The following is a 19,631-nucleotide window of genomic DNA, read 5'->3' as shown; positions in this document are numbered from 1 at the left end:
AAAATAGAAAATTAAAACATAAAAATGACCTTGCATAATTTGCAGAGATTTATACAATCCAGCAATCTCACTTGTGGGCATTTATCCAAAAGAAATGAAATTAGTTAACTCTATATATCTAGATTCTATAGTCTAGTCCTGTATGCACTATGACACTGTTCACAAAAGAAAAAAAAAAAAAAAGACATTTTCCTGTCTTCTGACATGGATTGTTTTATGGCTTCTACTCCATGGTTTCAGGTGCATTTACTTGAGGTTTGATCCTTGGAGAATTTCTTTTTTTTTTTTTTAGGGGGTGGTGCAGTGAACTTTTGTTGATGGTATTCAAGAGACTAGGGAGGACTCCCTAAGCCCTGCCTGTTATTATGGGGGTCTGGGATGGAAATTGTGAGGGAGATGCTCAGTGTTGGGGGCTGAATTGGGACAGGAACTCCTCAGAAACCAAGGTCCTATCTCTTGCTCTCAATGTCCTTGCTGGGGTTGGTGATACAGGGTTTCTTGCTCCTTGGAGGCCATGGAGGCCATGGGGTCCATGACTCTATTACTGTAGCCATATTCATTGTCATACCAGGAAATGAGCTTTACAAAGTTGTCATTGAAAGCAATGCCAGCCCCAGCATCAAAAGTGGAAGAGTGGGAGTTGCTCTTGAAGTCACAGGAGACAACCTGGTCCTCAAGGTAACCCAGGATGCCCTTTAGTGGGCCCTTGGATGCCTGCTTCACCACCTTCTTGATGTCATCATACCTGGCAGGTTTCTCCAGGCAGCATGTCAGATCCACAATGGATACATTGGGAGTAGGAACATGGAAGGCCATGCTAGTGAGCTTCCCATTCAGCTCTGGGATGACCTTGCCCACAGCCTTGGCAGCACCAGTGGATGCAGGGATGATATTCTGGGCAGCCCCACAGCCATCACGTCACAGCTTTTCAGAGGGGCCACCCACAGTCTTGAGTGGCAGTGATGGCATGGACTGTGGTTATGAGTCCTTCCACGATGCCAAAGTTGTCATGAAGGACTTTGGTCCGGGGGGCTAAGCAGTTGGTGGTGCAGGATGAATTGCTGACAATCTTGAGTGAGTTGTCATATTTCTCATGGTTCACACCCATCACAAACCTAAGGGTATCAGCAGAAAGGGCAGAAATAATAACCCTTTGGGCCCCATCCTTCAAGTGGGCCCCAGCCTTCTCATGGTGGTGTAGATGCCAGTAGACTCCACAACATTCTCAGGACCAGCATCACCCCATTTGATGTTAGCAGGATCTCTCTCATGGAAGACAGTGATGGGCTTCCCATTGATGACAAACTTCCCTTGACTGTGCCATTGAATTTGCCATGGGTAGAGTCATACTGGAACATGTAGACCATGTAGTTGAGGTCAATGAAGGGGTCGTTGATGGCAGCAACCTCCACTTTGCCAGATCCAGAGCAGAAGGCAGCCCTGATAACCAGGCACCCAATACTGCCAAATCTTTTCACACCAACCATCACCATCTTGTCTACAAGATGAGGCTGGCACTGCACAAGAAGATGTAGCTCTGGAACAGGGAGGAGCAGAGACAGAGACTTTCTTTCATCGGTTTTCTTTCCCCAGTTTTGGCTCCAAGTTTCTTAGGGTTGGGGCTCCATGTCTAAGTTTCCTTCCTGGATTATTTCTCCTTCTTGCAGGATCCTTTTACTCTCATCAGAGACTTTGAGAGCAGACAAGTGTTTTCTTTTCCAGGACCTGCTTTCTCTGCAGTCCAGCAGCTGGCATCTGCCTAATGCTATGCGATTGTTCTTGAAATGTTGAAAATGGCAAGCTCTACACATCACAAGGTGGCTTTGGTGTCTTACCTTTTGACTTAGAAGGGGTTAAATGGGGCCAGAGCGAGCAGGGCTGGCAGAGGTCCTGAGTTCAATCCTCAGCAGCCACACAGATGATAGCTCACGGCCATCTGTACAGCTACAGTGTACTCATACACATAAAATAAATAAAAATAAAAAATCTTTAAAAAAAAAAAAAAAAGAAAGAAAAGAAGGGGTTAAATGGCTATCATCCCCTGACTACAAATTCTCTTCACCAAGAGAACATTGTAAAAATGGCAGGATCTGGGTCCCACTCCTGAGGTGACAACTTACATAGTCTTTTGAGGTTTGAGCAGACACAGTGTGACAGTGTGCATGGCAAGCAAAGGGGATAGTTTATTAGTCTGGGACTCTGCCTGAACTGAGTTATGGATAACTCCTCTTCCTCTTCCTTTTCCTCTTCCTCTTCCTCCTCCTTCTTTTGAAGATGTACTTATTTTACTTCACATATGAGCGGTTTTCCCATGTGTATGATTTGGATATCATAAGAGGGTATTGGATTCCCTGGAACTAAAATTATAGATGATTGTAATGTATGTGCTGGGAACTAAAGCAGAGTCCTCAGCAAGAGCATTTTCAGCTCTTAGCCATTGAGTCATCTCTCCAACCCAACCCCCTTCTTCTAATAATGCAGTTGGAAGACCCACTCCTTTGCCATAAACACTGCGCACACCCACCCTCTCTGAACAATGCATTCAGCAACCTTGGACTCCTACCTACTTTAGGCTACATATACACTTCTCTCTAAACAATGGAATAGGTTTCTCTTCCCTTAACATCAATCTAACTTAGTTTCTTTTCAAATTTACTCCCAGTGTATTTAGTTACATAGAATGGATAGGCTGGTCTAGCCTGAATTAGTTTTAGTTGCATATGTAGCAATGTAAAACTATATCTTCAAGTGAATTTATAGAGAGAATCTATTTATTATCCAATGCCTATGCACAAACGGGTGTATATATAATTAAAATCAGAAGTACTATAGGATGGGACATATACAGTAGAAAAATAATTATATGATTTAATATATCAACCATAATAGAGGAACATCTTTGGTATAGCCCTTAGTAACCAAACTCCTCCTTCTCTTAAGCCCTAAAAAGGAGAGTCCCAAAGATTAATTGAGGCCTTTGACTATCTGTCGCTCTTTTGCAGAGTATTTGAACCCACTGAATAGCTTTTAAAAATAAAATCCATGTGAGCCTTTATTTCAATTTCTTGAATAAGAGGCCAAGAACCTAGAAACACCTGGCCCAGACCTCAAGCACCTGTAAGATTCTACCAGGGCTTTAGTTACTCCCCCTCCCAGCATCCTGCCCAGTAACTGTTTCCAGTGAGAGAAGGGCCGCATGGTGACAGTCTTGGCTTCCTCATTTGGTGATGCTCAGCTCCCACTCCTCAGGTAATTCTGCTTAATCTCTTAATTTCCTTACTCTATGCTTAGACTACTCTTAGACTATAAAACAACTCTACTTAAGCACAAACGTAATTGCACAATTGCTGACTTTATGGAATGTGATAGGAATAGAGAATGACATCCATCTATGTCTGGACCTAGTACCTGTACATAGACACACACAGTCATCACCTAATGATGTGGTCCATGATGGACCACACGTACAATGATGGTAAGGTCACGAGGAAGCCGAAAGTTTCCTAGTGAGATTGTAGTCATCCTAAAGTTATAATGCAAAGAACCATGAGTTTGTTTTGAGGTAGGTGTCCAAAAAAAAAAAAAAACCCTACTATGCAGCCAATGATGCATAGCACATAAAATTATGAGCAGTACATAATACTTTACAATGATATGTTTTTAGCTGATGTATTTAAAATATTATGTTTCCATCATTATGCTAGAATGTATTTCTTGTTAAAAAGCATTACTGTAGATCCGCTGCTATGTAACACCAGAAGCAGATTCATAATATTGTGTTTTCTGCCTCTTTCTGGGTAGGATGCTGCAGTAGTTTGAATATGTTTGGCCCTCATAGACTCATTTGTTTAAATGCTTGGGCCACAAGAACTGACACTAGTAAGAGGTGTCCTCGTTAGAATAGGTGTAGCCTTGTTGAAGGAATGTGCCACTGTGGGGGTGGGCCTTGAGGTCTTATGTGTAAAGCTCCACCAGGATGGAAGAACCAGTCTGCTCCTAGCTGCCTTTGGATCAAGATGTAGAACTCTTGGCTCCTCCAGCACCCTATCTGCCCAGAAGCTGCCATTATTCTTGCCATGATGATAATGGCTCTTACTGTCCGTGGGGTCATATTTATATTCCTTCTAAACATCATGCATCCTTTCTCATGTCTGTTATAGCAAAACATCCTTTCACCTGTATCTGCTTCAGGAAAACATTCTTTCATGTGTCTGCTTTAACAAACATCCTTTCAGCTGTGTGCCCCAGCAAAATATCACTTGACATAACTGACTTTCCTAAGAAACCAGAAGTTTTTACTTCAGATGGATGGAGTACCCTTGCTTCTCTAGGGCTGGTACCATGCAAAGTTTAACTCCAACTGTCTACAACAGAGGGGAAGCAGAATCAGTCCTACTACCTACTACTGGGCCCCTGTCTCTGGTTTACTACTGTGTTGTTTTAATAAAAAATATTTTAGAATCTAAAATTCTAAAGTCCCCTTGTGGATCACTCAGCTATTGTCTATTCAAGATTCCTTTGTTGCACTTTAAAAAGAAAAATGAGCCCCAGAGCCCATGAATATGACATATTGAGCCAATAAATGCAGTTTACAAGTAATTATAATTTACATGCAGTTTCCAGAAAGGATTTACAGTATTATAGAAAGTGGAGTCTGGCATCCTGCCAAGTTCTCCAACAGAGATAATCCGCCACCATCTGTGATTCTAGATGCTTGGAAAATCTGTTTTTCAGCGTGGTGTGGCCTTGGGAACTGCTGTTTTATTTACATAGCAAAATGGAAGAATTTTTGTCGGAAGCCAGTGTGTAGGATCTGATCCTATGACTATCATCACTATCGTCACTATGTGTTATGACTTGACTGTGTTCCCTACACAGTTATAAGTTAGAACCTTGATTCTCCATGCCATATGGGTGAGGCCATTCATCAGAGGGATTAATGTCCATCTGACAGGAATATATCCTAATAGGACAAAATTAGTTTATTACAGGTTGGGAAGCGGTCTCCATCAATAAAGTATTGCTGTGCAAGAATGGAGAGACCCAAATTCAATCCCCAGACTACACATATAAGCTGTCTGTGGCAAAAATCTATAATTACAGTGCTGCAGAGATGGAGACAGGCTGGTCCCTGGGCTCACTGGCCAGCCAGTCTAGCTAACATAGTGAATACATGCTTGTGAGAGATTCTATCTCAAAAATAAGCTGGAGAGCAATTGAGGAAGACATCTGACATTGGCCTCTGGTCTCTGTCTCTCTCTCTCTGTCTCTCTCTCTCTGTCTCTCTCTCTCTGTCTCTCTCTCTCTCTCTCTCTCTCTCTCTCTCTCTCTCTCTGACACACACACACACACACACACACACACAAATAGGAGCACATTACAAAGAAAGCATACCCCATTTCTTTCTCTCTCTCTTCCACATGTCTCTACTTGCCCTCCCAATTAATGCCATGTTTCAAAGTAGTGCCATGCCCTTACCAGAGAGAAGGACTTTCTATCATCTAGAACCATGAGCCTAAATAGAGTTATTTTCTTTTCAAGTTATCCAGTCTCAAGTACTCTGCAACAGCAATAGAAAATAGATTAAGTCCTTGTTAAAGGCTTTGCCCTCACTGTACAAGTGAAGATACAGATGCTAATAAATACTAAACAGAATCTTGCCATTGTTAAGTTCAAGGTTTCTATGGTTGGCTCAGTCCAATATTTACACATATTAAAGTATACATTCTCACTGTACTTTATACCTGTCAAAAATCTAATTATACCAGACAGTTTTTCTATCATAAAGCCACAAGATGAGATCTTACTGATTTATTTTGCAGATGGACAAGGGCAGGAACTCACAGTACTGTAATCAACATTTAGTTAAGAATGGTGTTCTTCTTGACAGTATTCTTCAGGGTTATCTAAGCTTCCTTAAAGCATGGGTGCTATCAAGGACACCAGTTAAGTCACAAGAGATTGAGAATGATAGACTCGTTGAGTGTCTAGATAGTCTGGTTACTAGAAAATAGAACAATTCAGCACATTGCCTCTGGCATTGAGTCATGGCAGGAAAAAGATTCACAGTTGAATCCTGTGAAGCAACCCACACCCTTGTTAGATATTTCTTAGATCCTTTGAGAGTTATTTTGCAGCAGAGCAGGGCTTTTTTCCCTCTTCCCTATGCTCCTCCATACCCATTTGATGTGCCCTCTATTACCAGCTGATCTTTTGTGTTCTTGTTTCTGTTTCTCAGAGACCACATCCCTAAACAAACAAACAAACCCCACAAATAATCAGAACAGACTTCACTTTTATGGATAGCAGATGCATGCTGGTAGAAGGAAATATGTGGAGATGGGTGTCCACTCTTGGATGCTGATATTCAAGCTATATTTTCATACGTTGTCAAGTAAACGTGGCACACCATGTGAAAACATCATAGCCTAAAGCAACTTTATATGATGCTGACATTTGATTTAAAAGACAGCTCTCTCTAAACACGGTTACATAATCTTAACTTGAATACCTTTAAGTAACTTTTACCCTTGAAAATCTCAGCATCACTTTGCTATCCTGAAAATTCCAATATTCTAATGACCACTTTGCTTTCTTTAGCTATGGGTTTTTTGACATGATAATTTGATTAATTGCATAATTTCTCTCTTGCTTTTACTCCCTCCAAACCCTTCTACATACATTCTCTAAATTTATGGCATCTTTTTTCACTAATTGTTATTGCATACATATATGTATGCACATATATGTTCTTAACTGTAACCTAGTCCATCCGTATAATGTTAATTGTATATATGTTTTCAGGACTGGCAACTTGACTTTGGACAACCAGTTGGTGTGGTCTTGCCTGGGGAAGACCACTTCTTCCGCCCCTAGCTTTCTTCACTTGGCTATAGTTCTTCATATAGGGGTGAAGCCTTGTGTGCTTTTCTGTGTCCACTCTGGCATATCCATTGGTGTCACTCTTGTTCAGCTCACATTTGGGCAGTCATATTGGTGAGACTTTATAGATACAGCTTCTGATGTTACTAGGAGACACAATCTCACTCTATAGATTTTTTAAATCTAGCTGGAAACATGAGGGGACAGATAGACAGGGACATTTGTTAACCCAAAGAAAGCTTGTTGACTAGGCAAGTAAGTTCATGAGCTAGCCCTCTCCCTGTATGCTATCATCTTAAGATCAGAGAGGAGTCTGCTTTCCTTTGGGCAACCCACTAACAGTCTTTGAATGTCTATGGTGTGCAGAGCATAGGTATCATCTTGGATAGTATAGTCAGTGCTAGAAAAGCAGTAAGTAGAAACACAACATCTGTCTGGCATGAACACACCATCTCCTTTTTCTTCTAGCCTTTTCCTCCCTTGTATTCACTACAGCAGCTCTCTGCAGGTCTCTAGCTTCCACCTGCTTCCATGCAGGCCTGAGAGCACTTAAATCTATCGTGTTGCACCCTTGCAATGCCTCTTCCTTTCCCCGTGTAAAAATATGGCAGACTGTGGATAAAGCCAAGAGTGTAGTCTTTGGTCATGGTAATGGTAGTATTTAGAAGATGGCTCCCTCTCCCACAATCCTCCTCTAGCCCTGCAAATCTCTGCTCAGGGTAATACACTGTTCTACCTATTTCCAGGAGTTCCTTGTACTGAGAGTTTCTTCAGTAACTTGGCATGTGTGAAAGTAGAGGCAGTGTGCTCTTGTGTAAGGGAAAGCCTGTTCCATGTCCTCCATGTTTCACAAAGACCACATTAAATCTTTTGGGGGAGGGTAGAGATGAAGGTTTCTGCTTGTGACCATTCTGTGTTCTATAAACATGAGCATGGGACAAAAATTCAAAAACCTACCTGGCAATGATGGTGCTCATGGGCGGCTCATAGATGCTTTTCTGCCACAGGTGACATTTCTTCCAGTTGCCACTGATATTGTTGATTATTTTTCTTTTCCACGAGGGTATAAGGCTTGGCTTTGGGGAGAGACCAATCTCTTTTGGCAACTGATGTCTTGCTAAGATCTTTTCTAGGCCAGAGAATTCAGGCTTCTCACCTGGTGGCAGAATAAGTATTAATAGAATTCAGTGTTTATTCCTACCCCTGCATAACATGATTCTGAAATGTGTTTGTGTGTGTACATGGTACTTAAGATGGAACAATCTCAGGGTTGCCTGTGTGTTGGGCACACCCTCCAGATGTATTTTTGCAATTTAGTAATTCCTTCTTAGCTCTGTCATCCCTTTATCCCAGCAATATTACTTATATCTAAGAGATGCATTGATTGACTATTAGTGCCTGCTTTAAGTATGCTAGGACCACTAGCATGTAGATGTTGTTGGTTCCTTATGTATAGTTTACAAACTAATAGTAAGTTATAATACAATTATTATTATTATTATTATTGTTATTGTTATTGTTATTATTATGCATTTTGCTCCTAATTTGGAACTCCATCTTCCTGCTATTTTGCCTAAGAACTATTCTGAATTTGGAGACCCAATAATTGAGACTTAGGATTTAGACCTGTCTCTCCTACTGCTAGAATTCTCTGGGTGGTGAGTAGCAGTCAGAATGCCAGAATGGTGGGACCACCTTGAGAGAATGAGGTGATTCCAGAGGTTTACACCTTGCCGTCTGAAATGGAATAGTGCCCCACTCTGGTTAGATAGCAGCTCTGTGAATGGTACACGTTGCTAGTTATTTCTCCAGGTGATCTTGGACTAGCTCAGATACTCTCCTCACTTGTTTTCAAGGACACTATGGAGTGTTCAAAATATGTCTTGAAGTAAAGGAGAGCTAGCTAGACAACACAGGTTCTTTGCCAATCTTCCAGTTAGTTCGAAACATGATATTGTTCAATGTCCTATCTCCATGACTCAAATGACCCCAGGGTGTGAAAACCAGGATGGGTGGCTTTCCAGAGTCACTCAGCCATGGAGCCAAAAGGACACAAACAGTCAATACTTCAGTGATTCTGAGAAGCTTCTCTGGCCTGGGGAACCAGCTCCCAATGCACCATGGCTTCTGTTGTCCCTTCCTGCCTATCTGTGAATAATAAACCCGCTTTGTTTTGGGCTCATACAGGGCAGGAGTTGTCCTGTCATACTGGACTCAGACAAGTAAGAAAGCAATGTTCAGGCTCACTGAGAAGCCGCTTTTTAGGCTATTACTTGCTGTAAGACAGGGGGATCTACAAAGTCACTTCAAGATTTGGGAAGATATTCCAAACACCAAGGAGAGGCTAGTAGCCTGTTCTCCAGGCTGTGGGACTGATGTACCAAAATCCAGACAGAAGAAATAAAGATGCTTGGCAGATGCCATCCGGCAAGGGCAGGACTCTGCGTTCCCAAACTCACTTTTACCAAGCCATCCGTAATCTTGCTTTTAATCACTTTTAATTCAGACCTGTTCATTGCATTCTACATTCATGTCACACCCATTGACTGCATCACATTGAGCTAACTGGATCCTAACAAAATTCGTTTTCTGCTGCAAGACATGAAATTAGTACCAGAATGAAACAGTACCTTTCCTACAACAAGGCACTCTTGCCACAGGGAGTGACAATAATTGCAAAGAAAGCAGAGAGGGAGGGAAGAAGGAAAGAAAAGGGAGCAAATGGAAGGGAAAGCTAGTTGAACTACACAGTGTTTATTTGTGACATAGAGCACCTGAATTCTATGATGATACAGATTTCTTAACTCTTCAATTGATAACAATTTAAGAACAAAAAGCAAGTAGCTCCACAAACCATCTGGATATATTAGAAGGCAGGACATAGGTCATCCTATCACGCTGGAATGGCAACACAGAGGTTCAGGGTAGATGCAATAGTTCTAAATTATCTCAGATGCCCATCATTTCAGAATGAACGACTGATGGTTCTTCCTATAGCATGGAAATGAAGGGAGACCCTAAAACAGCAAGAATTTTCTCAAAAGAACCATTGCTTGCTAATTTAACTAAATGGCATGTGACAATGAATAGGTCCACCCCAAGGGTCTCAAACCTATCCCAAAAATTGGCTCAATAACAGAACTGTGAACCATGATGAAACCCACCTCTAACTATTGCCATCAGTGGTCATTTACTTATTTCAGTAACCAGGAGCAGCCCTCCCTTGTCCTGACTTCCCCCCTACACACAACAAAAGGGAGGTGACAGAAAGGGAGAGAGAGGGAAAGAGGGAAAGGGAGGAGTGGAGAGAGAGACAGAGAGAGAGAGAGAGAGACAGAGAGAGAGAGAGAGAGAGAGAGAGAGAGAGAGAGAGAGAGAGAGAGAGAGAGAGAACAAAGACTCTCTATGAAGAAGGGATACCAGAATCTGCTCAGAAGGGCAGGATTTATACGTCTGAGAGTGGAGTGATTTTCTTTCCTCCTTCAGAATTGGGTAATTTGGGCTAGCATGGTCTAACTGTTCCTGCCATAGAAGGGCTTCCCTATTTTCTCAGGAAAAATAGGGAACAGAATCAGGAAGTCAGATGTCCTAGATATTAACTGAAAAGGACATTGATTTTCCTCTCCTTGTCCATCTTCCTACCCAGGATCTACCTGACTTCTAGCTCTTGGCTTCACTTGCAAGTGAATTGTTTTACCTCAAGTGAATTGTTTATAATTTTTTTTTTACGTACTACAGTGGTTTGAATGAGTATCCCCTAAATGTCAGTATACAGAGAGTTGGTCCCTATGGGGTTTCTCTTGGGAGGTGCTATATCTTTAAGAAACAGGGTCTAGGGGAGATACTTGCCTCATTGAAGTGTGCACTTGAAGGAGAGAGTAGAATGCTGGTCTTTTCCTCTCATTTTCTACTATGGTTTGAGATGTAGTCACTCACTTGTTCCTACACACAGTTTCTGTAGTGTGCCAAGCCATCCTCATCAGACCTGAGCCAGTGCAGGAGTCACTGCATTGATTCAACTAGGATGAGTTGCCTGTGAGCTTCATGGATCTGCCTGAGGCCTTCTCTCAGCACTTGCGTTACTGACACCACTGTGCTCAGTTTTGTTTTGTTTTGTTTTTGTCTGAGTGATGAGGATCAGAACTCAGGGCTTTCTGCTTGGGCAGAAAACCCTTTACCCCCTTGTCCCTGACCTTCGCGTGTCTCTTTAAATGGGATTCCCACTATAGGAGAGTTACTACAGCTGGACACTTCTAAAACAAGGCACCTAACTGCAACCCATGAAAGCTATGGGCAAGAAGTACTAGTGTCATTGTTAACCCACATCTATGGTGAGAAGATGAAGCACCATATAAGCAGAATCTCTCCAAAATTTAAACCTGCTTCTCCAACCTCAATCAGGTACTGCATCTTCAGTTTTAATGTTGAGTTTGCATAGCAAAAAAAAATAATAATAATACAAGAGATTTCCATTGGAATAAAGTCAAACCATTCTGAAAACTCTACAGTACCTCATTCTGTCCTCTATTTGATGATGCCTTTATGTCTGTATTATTTTAGGCAGTCACACATATATTTGTATATTCAAATGCATAGTTGTCTTTGAATATAAACTCAAACATAGTATGAATCATACTATATGTCTCCTTTTGCAACACATCCACTACTACACTGTGTCTTTTAGTTATTTGGATGTTAAACCTTTTTTTATGGATTGAATCTTAAATGTGCTCCAAAAGTCCATATACTGAAGGCTGCTTTCCCAGCCTGTGGTGCTGTTTGGAAGTGAAACCCGTGGGATGGACACGGGGAAGTGAGGGTGTGCTCTTGAAGTGGATATTAGGATTGTGGCCCCTTCTTATTTCTATCTTTGTTTCCCAGTCATCAGTTTTGCTCTATTTAAGATTCTCAGGGCTGGTGAGGTGGCTCAAGTGATTAGAAGACTGGTTGGCTGCTCTCCCAGAAGTCCTGAGTTCAATTCCCAGCAACTACATGGTAGCTCAGGACCATCTATAAAGGGATCTGATGCTCTCTTCTGGCATGCAGGTGTATATATAGACAGAGCACACATATTAAAATAAATAAATAAATAAATAAATAAATAAATAAATAAATAAATGTTAAAAAAGTTAAGATTCTCACCATGATGTTCTTCCTCATTACAGGTCCAAACACAATAGGGCCAACCATGAACTGAAATCTCTTGAAGCTATGAACCTTGAAGTTGCTTTATCTCAGGTATTTGTTAGGTGTCTCCAATAGAAAGCCAGCTGACACAACCATCTTTATAACAGGAGTCTACCAGATTGATCTAATCATTTACTCTTTATGCTGCTGAACGACATTGGACTGTTAAGGTCCTCACCACTATAAACAATCCTTAGCTACACTCTGTACAAGTTAGGTGTGTGTGTGTGTGTGTGTGTGTGTGTGTGTGTGTGTGTGTGTGTGTGTGTGTGTGTAGCAAGATAGATGGAAGAGGGGAGTTGCTAATGTGAAGGACAGGCATATGTAAGAAGTTCTGGATTTTTCTGTCACATCCATGTCATAGTCTGAAGATATAAAGTACTACTTAGGTGGATGGTTTGAATGCTCGACTTCAGATGGTGCCACTATTTTTGAGTGACTCCAGAGACTTGGGGAATGCACTCAGACTGGAGGAAGCAGGTGACTGTGGGCAGGTTCTTGGAGGACACATTATTCCTGTCAACTTTCTGTTGTGCTTTCTGCTTCCTAGTGAGCTATGTCACTTGTCCCCACAGTTGTAATATTCAAATGAACCTCTAAACCAAGCACCTCTTTCTTTTAGTTGTGTCTGTCAGGTAGACAGTGAGAGACGGCTGATTTGTGGCATTTTATGCTATGGCCTAAACATCTGAGGAAAGTCTAGTAAACACCAGGGTTCCTTCTGTACATAAAATGTCTATTTGTACATGGTTTGTATGTTTAACTTGAACATTCTTTAAGGCACAGAGGGTTCCCTTAGGTACAGAGTCATTGTGGTTCCACACACTATGGCATTTTTCTTCCCAGAACCCTGACTTTAAGAGATCCTATAAAACAAACAAGCAAACAAACAGATAAAAACAACAAAACCAGTAACCAACTGAGTAGGGCTGTGTGTCTTTTTAACACCTGCTTTATTAATTTCCTAGCACTGTTGTAATAGTACCTCAAATAGATGCAAGTGGATGGACTAAAACGACAAATTTATCTCGAGGCTGGAGGTGATCAGTAGGCCATGTTCCCTCTGGAGCCCCTGTGGGGAGGGGGGAGCTTTCTTTGCTTTGTCCTAGTTCCTGACACTTTCCAGATGGCCAAGAAATCCTTGGGACTCCTTGGCATCACTTTCTATCCCTGCCTCTCTTGTCCCATGGCCACTTTCCTCCTGTATGTATCTTCTCATGAGATGTTCGCCTGGACATAATAAGTTATATTCATTCCCTTGGAGATGGTATTCCCAAATGTGGCTACCATATGGGGTGCTAGAGTTAAGACTGCAGGATATCTCTTGAAAGGGACACAATTCAACTCTTAACACCAGGAAGCATGCAGCGGTGACCGGCTGGTACCACAGCTGCCCTCTAACCATAGAGCAAACAGGGCAATATTGGAAGCCACTTGTATTAAGTATGCATATATATGTATACATACTTTTATATTGTATATAATATATAAATTTATATAATTTACACACACACACATATATATATACATACATATATGTGTAAATATATACATACACACATACATACATCTGGAGGTATAAGGAACAAGAGTTTGGATTTTCCACAATATTAATTAACGCCTCTGGAAAATAATAGTTTTGAGCCACATGGAGTAGAATCTCAAGAGGTGTTTCATACAAGTTAAGGAAATCTCACTTGAAATAGGATGGAAGAGTACTGTCCAAAAGCTGGGGAAGGGTAGTGCTATTATTTGTATATGCATTTCTTTCAAAAATTGCTATCTTGGTGACAGAATGATGGTTCAGTGGTTGAGAGCATTTGCTGCTCTTGCAGAGGACCCTGGTTGAATCCCCATCCTCTACAAGGCAGTTCGCAACTGTGTTCGCCTCCAGTTCCTGGGGATCGACTGCCCTCTTCCATTCTCTGCAGGCGTCATGCACACACACACACACACACACACACACACACACACACACACACACACACCGTGCACTTACACACACACAAAGGCAAAATGCTCATACACATAAGGTAAAAATAAATAAATAATAAACTCATTTTAAAGTATTTACTACCTCAACCCAAGGAAGTGGGAGTTGGAGGTGGAGCATTTCGAAGGTGAGGCAGTCATGGGGCAAGAACACTCATAGGATCGGTGCCTTCATAAACAGCTATGAGAGCTTTTGCCTCTCTCCTCATTAGGGCAAGAAAGAAATGAAAGGGAATGTTGTCCATGAGTCAGAAAGCCCTCAAAAGACACTAAATCTGCTTTGATCTTATACCTCCCAGAACCCCAGAATGTAAGAAACAAGTTTCTGTTGTCTCCGAACCATCCCAGATAATGGTACACGGGTACAAAACCTGGCCTAGACGGGTAGGGAAAGGGAAATATTAGGCAGAAAGTGAGGAGAGGAGAGGTCTTTAGCAATGATGCCATGTGGTGCTGGAGAGAAAGGCTTGCTAAGTTCCTCTGCCAGAGCATAGGGGTGTCGAGTCGTGACCTGGTATTTCACTACTAGGGAAGAGGCTGTCGGTCCCCTTCCTTTCCTCACTCTGGCACTCTTGTCAATGGTTCAGAAGCCACCAAAGGAAAAGCTGAGACAGTAAAAGACAGAAACTCAACACATTGCCATGCCTTCCCTTGGCTTCTACGTCTCAGTACACCAGAGCAGAGGGAAGCAGAAAGAATTTATACGTGCTGTGAGTGAATTTAGAGTGCTTGTCTTAGAATTGATATTTCATTATCAATACAGACACTCCCCTTCCCCCCCACCCCCCAGTGGCCTAATACTCCTTGATGTGTTTATCCATTTTCTGGATACCTGCAGCTCATCCTGTGAATTGCCTGTCGAAGCAGCTATTTTATTTAAACAGCTTAAAATGTATGTGTGTTCTTTATGCAATATATAATGTAAACTGGATATATGGATTTATTCACAACACCCTGGATTGAGAAGTAGAGATTCATTTGAATAGAAGTGACCAATTTTGCCCCAACAGTTTAAAGTTGTATAATCTGGTCCTCACCTAGAAACCTCTCTCCACCAATCTCAAAATCCACCCCCTATCTTAATTTGTAACGTGAGTACATGGGTACATGGCTGTATGGATTTTCATCTTTCCACAGGTGTGCTTTGCCTAGAGATGAATGGCAACTTATCTTGGCTCATGAAAGGTGATGTAAAGAAGAGAAAATGACCTCTACTCATGGGCAAAGTCCACAGGCCACTTTGAGAACACAGGCTTATTAAGCCTGTTATGTGGCAAGGGTCTCGTGAACTGGGAACACCTGTAATGTCAAGAAGTTAGTACCCACATCTAGAAGAAGAGGGTTCACACCACCATGCAAATATAAGCACTCTCATCCGCCCTCTACCCACATACATTTGATCTTGTCCTCTTCGCTTCTGTAGGAGTGAAGCACTTCCACCAGGTGATTTGGGAGCAACTTATGAACGTTAGAGAGAAAGTCAAATGTGTGACACAGAACATCAGGCTGGCTATAATTTTTTGGCTTTTCTTCAGTGAGGAGTTCTTCGGTGTCTATATCCACATCCATGATGGTCTTCTAAGTTACAAAGGCAGCAGATCGCGTGAAACCTAGAGACTTGCCATGTAAGCCTCTTTTGTCTCAGCTTGCTGCCATCTCCAAGAGGAGATGGTGGAACCTACTTTCTGGTCTCTGACTTCTTTGCATTCTGAGTGTCACAAAGGCCCAGGTATTGGCCTGGAACCCCAAGAACTTGTTCTGCACCTTCAAAGCACAGAAAAGCTGCCCATGGAAGGTATCCTGCCAAATAATTCAGAGATTTTCCACAGAAACTCCAGTTTCTTGTCTGGATGTGGATGAGTTCTGAGGCGAAAGGGCGAGCTTTCCTGAAAGGAAGGAGATTGGTGTGCACATAGCCTGTGCTGTGTTCCCTTCCTAGAGGTCTCGAATCTGGTGTGTGCATAATTAAGACTTCACAGACCTAGGAGGCCCCCAAAGAGAGTGGTTACATCAGTGCTGCCCCCTGTAGATCCGAGGAAGAGCTTTATGGTCCAAAACTAAGGAAATGTCCAGAGTAACACAGGTAAGAGGGCCATCTGCCATTTATTCTTTTTTCCAGATTTACAAAGGAAACAAAGCCAAACAAACACCTAAAACCTTCTTAGTGTTAGTTTTCCTTCACTGTAGACCAAGGGGCAGAGGATAACACACGTACTAGGTAACAGTGATGCCCCAAACTTCATAGCCCAGCTGGAGCATTGAGAAGTGACTGAGAACCACTCCCCAGTTTGAGGTGAAAATGCAAATAATAAGGTGTTTCAGGAGGAAGAGGGGCAAGGCCGGGATATCCTGGCATCTAGTTCTGCAAGAAAGCAGCACCAGAAGGGGATATAGAATTGGCAAGTGAGTAATCAAAAGCTGCTTACTTTCAGCAATTTAACTCTTTAACTCTTTGCTATGCTGTGGCCAAAAGCCACTGGCTTCTGGCAATTTAACTTCTGCCAATAGCAGCAGGGAATTAAGAATAAAGGCTTAGTTACTTGGATTCTTTTTTTTTTTTTAATATTTATTTATTATATGTAAGTACACTGTAAATATCCTCAGACACACTAGAAGAGGGCATCAGATCTCATTACAGATGGTTGTGAGCCACCATGTGGTTGCTGGGATTTGAACTCAGGACCTTCGGAAGAGCAGTCACTGCTCTTAACCACTGAGCCATCTCTCTGGCTCAAGGGCCCCTTGCTGGCCAGGTGAGAGCCTTGGAGTTCCTTAACTCTTCATGAACCAGAGAGAAAAGAAAAAGAAGAAAGTAAGTCAGACACACAGATATGGAGAGGGAGAGGGAAACACACACACACACACACACACACACACGCACACACACACACACACTTTGGTTGGTCCCACCACCCGTTTCATCAATTTCACAAGGGCATATGCATACTTATATACATACACATATACCTACATACATATGTATGCATATACATATAGACAGAGAGACATATAGACATTTTGCACATGCACATAGACACATATGCATATACATATACACATACACACACATACACATACACACACGCACACACACCATATACATACACATACATATACATACACATACATATACATATACTTTTGGTGGATAGAGCAGAGCTCCAACAGTCACACTTTATTTTCTCTCTTTGGCAATTTATACATTCTTAGACAAAAGTTCTTTATAAAATACAGCATAGATAAAATGTTACAAAAAAGGAGAGCTACAGAAGGATGTAGAAAGTAAGTTCAAAACAGTGTTTCATTATAAGTTCACAGCAACAGTTTCACATGGCCTTGCTTTATCATAGTGCACACCTGTGGCCTCATCCTTGGACCTGACCTAGAATGACTGTTTTTCCTTGATCTGTCCTAAGCCTATCTTTCTTCTTAGTGCAGTTTGTGAAAGCTCATTGTCTTTCTCAGTATGCAGCCTTTACTTACTACTCTATGAGGAAGGGGGACATTCTATTCTTGATTCAAACTTTATACATCTTTTTGGCAAAATAACTAAAACTGTCTCCTTAAATTTTTTCTCCTAAACTTATTTGAATCAAACCAGGAATTCTATAAAGTTATTAATTCATCTAAACAGTATGAATTCATGAAAGCTCATCTTTATGTTTATTTGTATGTTTGCCCAATAAGGTGGGCTGATGCCCAGGAATCATTAGGCTATGTAATAGTGGCAGGAAAGGCATACCAGCAGCGAGGAACAATTCTGGGATGAAGTCTCTGGGACTGTACCTCTCTCCAGAGCATACCTATTGTAGCCATGCAAAATGGTGGCCCATCTCCAGGAAACTCATTTGCTTGCCATAGCCTTTCCTAGATGGCTTTTGTCAAGTGTGGTTAGAGTTGCCTCTTGGTTTTACCCCCACCAGCTAGCTAGGGCACCAGGGTTCCCTACGATTACTGAACTCCAAGACTGGCTTGCAAGTCATAATGCAAACTGGTGAGAGATTAGGAGGATCACACGCATGCTTTCTTGGTATTTTCTGCTCATCTTGGACAGAATTTTAACCATGCTGCAAAGCCCTCACCAAGATTTTAAAATAACATGGCTGTACCCTATGGAATATTTGGGTCCAGAGCAGGAAATAAGCAATTCCACTCTTTTATCCTCAACTTGCAAACTAAAAACTTGAAGGCTTTTAAAAAACAAAGCCAAAAAAAAAAAAAACCCACATATAAACCTATTTAAAATAGTTTATAGAACTAATGAGAACCACTTGAGTACAATGTGCTTCTCAAAATTACATATTTTTGGCTAGAAAAAGCAATTGTCTTTGAAAGGACAGAATATGTTGGTGACTGGAACACACATACTCTAGCTTCTTTCTTTTAAGCAAAGCTGAATACATTACTCTAAACCTTCATTGTCATAAATAGCAAAGGAAGAAACCATGTTTTAAGTGTATTCTTTATATGCTGTGTCAATTAATCTAACTATAACAAAATACAGTGGGTCTGTATCTTGGGCAGCACCAGGCCCAGAGGAGTAAGGCTCCTTACACAAGAGAAAGGGAAGGCTTATTAATCATAGTAGGGAAAGACAGGACAGGGGCCATTTCCAAAACAGTCTCCCTCTAGGGAAAACAAACAAACAAAAACCCCAAACAACAAAAACCACAAGAAGTTCATTAGGAAAGCTGATACATAGGCATACAGGAGAGCGCTTTAAGAATGGGCACATTCTTGAGCATGCTCTGTTAAAGGTTATAATCTAGGAAGAAAAGATGACATGCACATTTGCTTAGCTCATGTGGAGCACATGCTTGAAAGGTTAAAATAGTGAACAGCCATGCATCTGGGCACACTCACCTTGCTTCCCGAAGCTTGGGCTGAAAATAAAGGAAAGGACATGTTGACATTGTATTAATATGGGAATTTGTTTCTAAAGGTGGCCTGCCTTTACCATCTAATAATATGTGTGTATGTACGTAAGTACATATGTACGTATATATGTATGTGTGTGGGGGAGGGGTGCGGGGGTATCATGTCACCCTGACTGGCCTGTAACTCCATATGCAAACCAGGAGGGATGGCCTCAAACTTGCAGAAATCTATTTGCTTCTTCCTTGTGAGTGCTAGGATTAAGGATATGCACAACTATGCCTGCTCAGGACCACAGTCTGAATTGTTGCTCTAAATATTACTTGATGGAATGAATGTTCATAGCTAACTGAAGCTATGGACATTGGCTGAAACCAGAAGTAGATCATGATTATTAAAAGTTATCCTTGACAAAAAAAAAAAAAAATGGCTATGATCAAGAAGAGCAAACAGGGGATGACTCTGTAGTTAAGAGCATTTTGTTTGCTGCTCTTGCATTGGGCTCAGGTTTGGTTTTCAGCACACACGTGGCAGCTCACAACCATTTGTAATTCCAGTTCCAGGAATTCCCACACCTTCTTGTAGCTTCCACAGACTCTAGGCAAAACATTCATACATATAAGATAGTAAAACTTTGCCGGGCGGTGGTGGCGCACGCCTTTAATCCCAGCACTTGGGAGGCAGAGGCAGGCGGA

At 41.6% G+C, this 19,631-nt stretch overlaps 2 protein-coding genes and 1 pseudogene across 6 annotated transcripts in view; 1 reads left to right on the top strand and 2 right to left on the bottom strand.

Moving 5' to 3' along the window:
* Positions 1-462: 462 nt before the first annotated feature.
* On the bottom strand, positions 463-1,506 carry LOC116081497 (annotated as a pseudogene).
* Positions 1,507-6,865: 5,359 nt separating this feature from the next.
* Positions 6,866-15,759, bottom strand: CUNH6orf201 (chromosome unknown C6orf201 homolog). Its single transcript, XM_031359339.1, has 3 exons — positions 15,456-15,759; positions 7,840-8,038; positions 6,866-7,069 (listed from the first exon to the last, which is right to left on the bottom strand). Exons 1-3 carry the CDS (start codon positions 15,628-15,630, stop codon positions 7,066-7,068), a joined length of 378 nt encoding a protein of 125 aa, XP_031215199.1. The 5' UTR covers positions 15,631-15,759; the 3' UTR covers positions 6,866-7,065.
* Positions 15,760-15,812: 53 nt separating this feature from the next.
* The window catches only part of Fam217a (family with sequence similarity 217 member A), a 15,363-nt gene continuing 11,544 nt past the window's right edge, over positions 15,813-19,631 (top strand). For 3 of the 5 annotated variants that reach the window (XM_031359204.1, XM_031359201.1, XM_031359203.1), the window contains exon 1: positions 15,814-16,144. In XM_031359204.1, coding sequence (XP_031215064.1) covers positions 16,127-16,144 — 18 coding nt within the window. In that variant the 5' untranslated portion in view covers positions 15,814-16,126. Of the gene's footprint in view, positions 16,145-19,631 lie in introns of all 5 variants that reach the window. The other 2 variants (XM_031359202.1, XM_031359200.1) reach the window with 1 other exon arrangement.

This window comes from Mastomys coucha, unplaced genomic scaffold, assembly GCF_008632895.1.
Source record: "Mastomys coucha isolate ucsf_1 unplaced genomic scaffold, UCSF_Mcou_1 pScaffold7, whole genome shotgun sequence".
NCBI lineage: Eukaryota > Metazoa > Chordata > Mammalia > Rodentia > Muridae > Mastomys > Mastomys coucha.
Note: the sequence above shows the minus strand (reverse complement) of the source record. Positions and strands in the feature narration are given on the sequence as shown.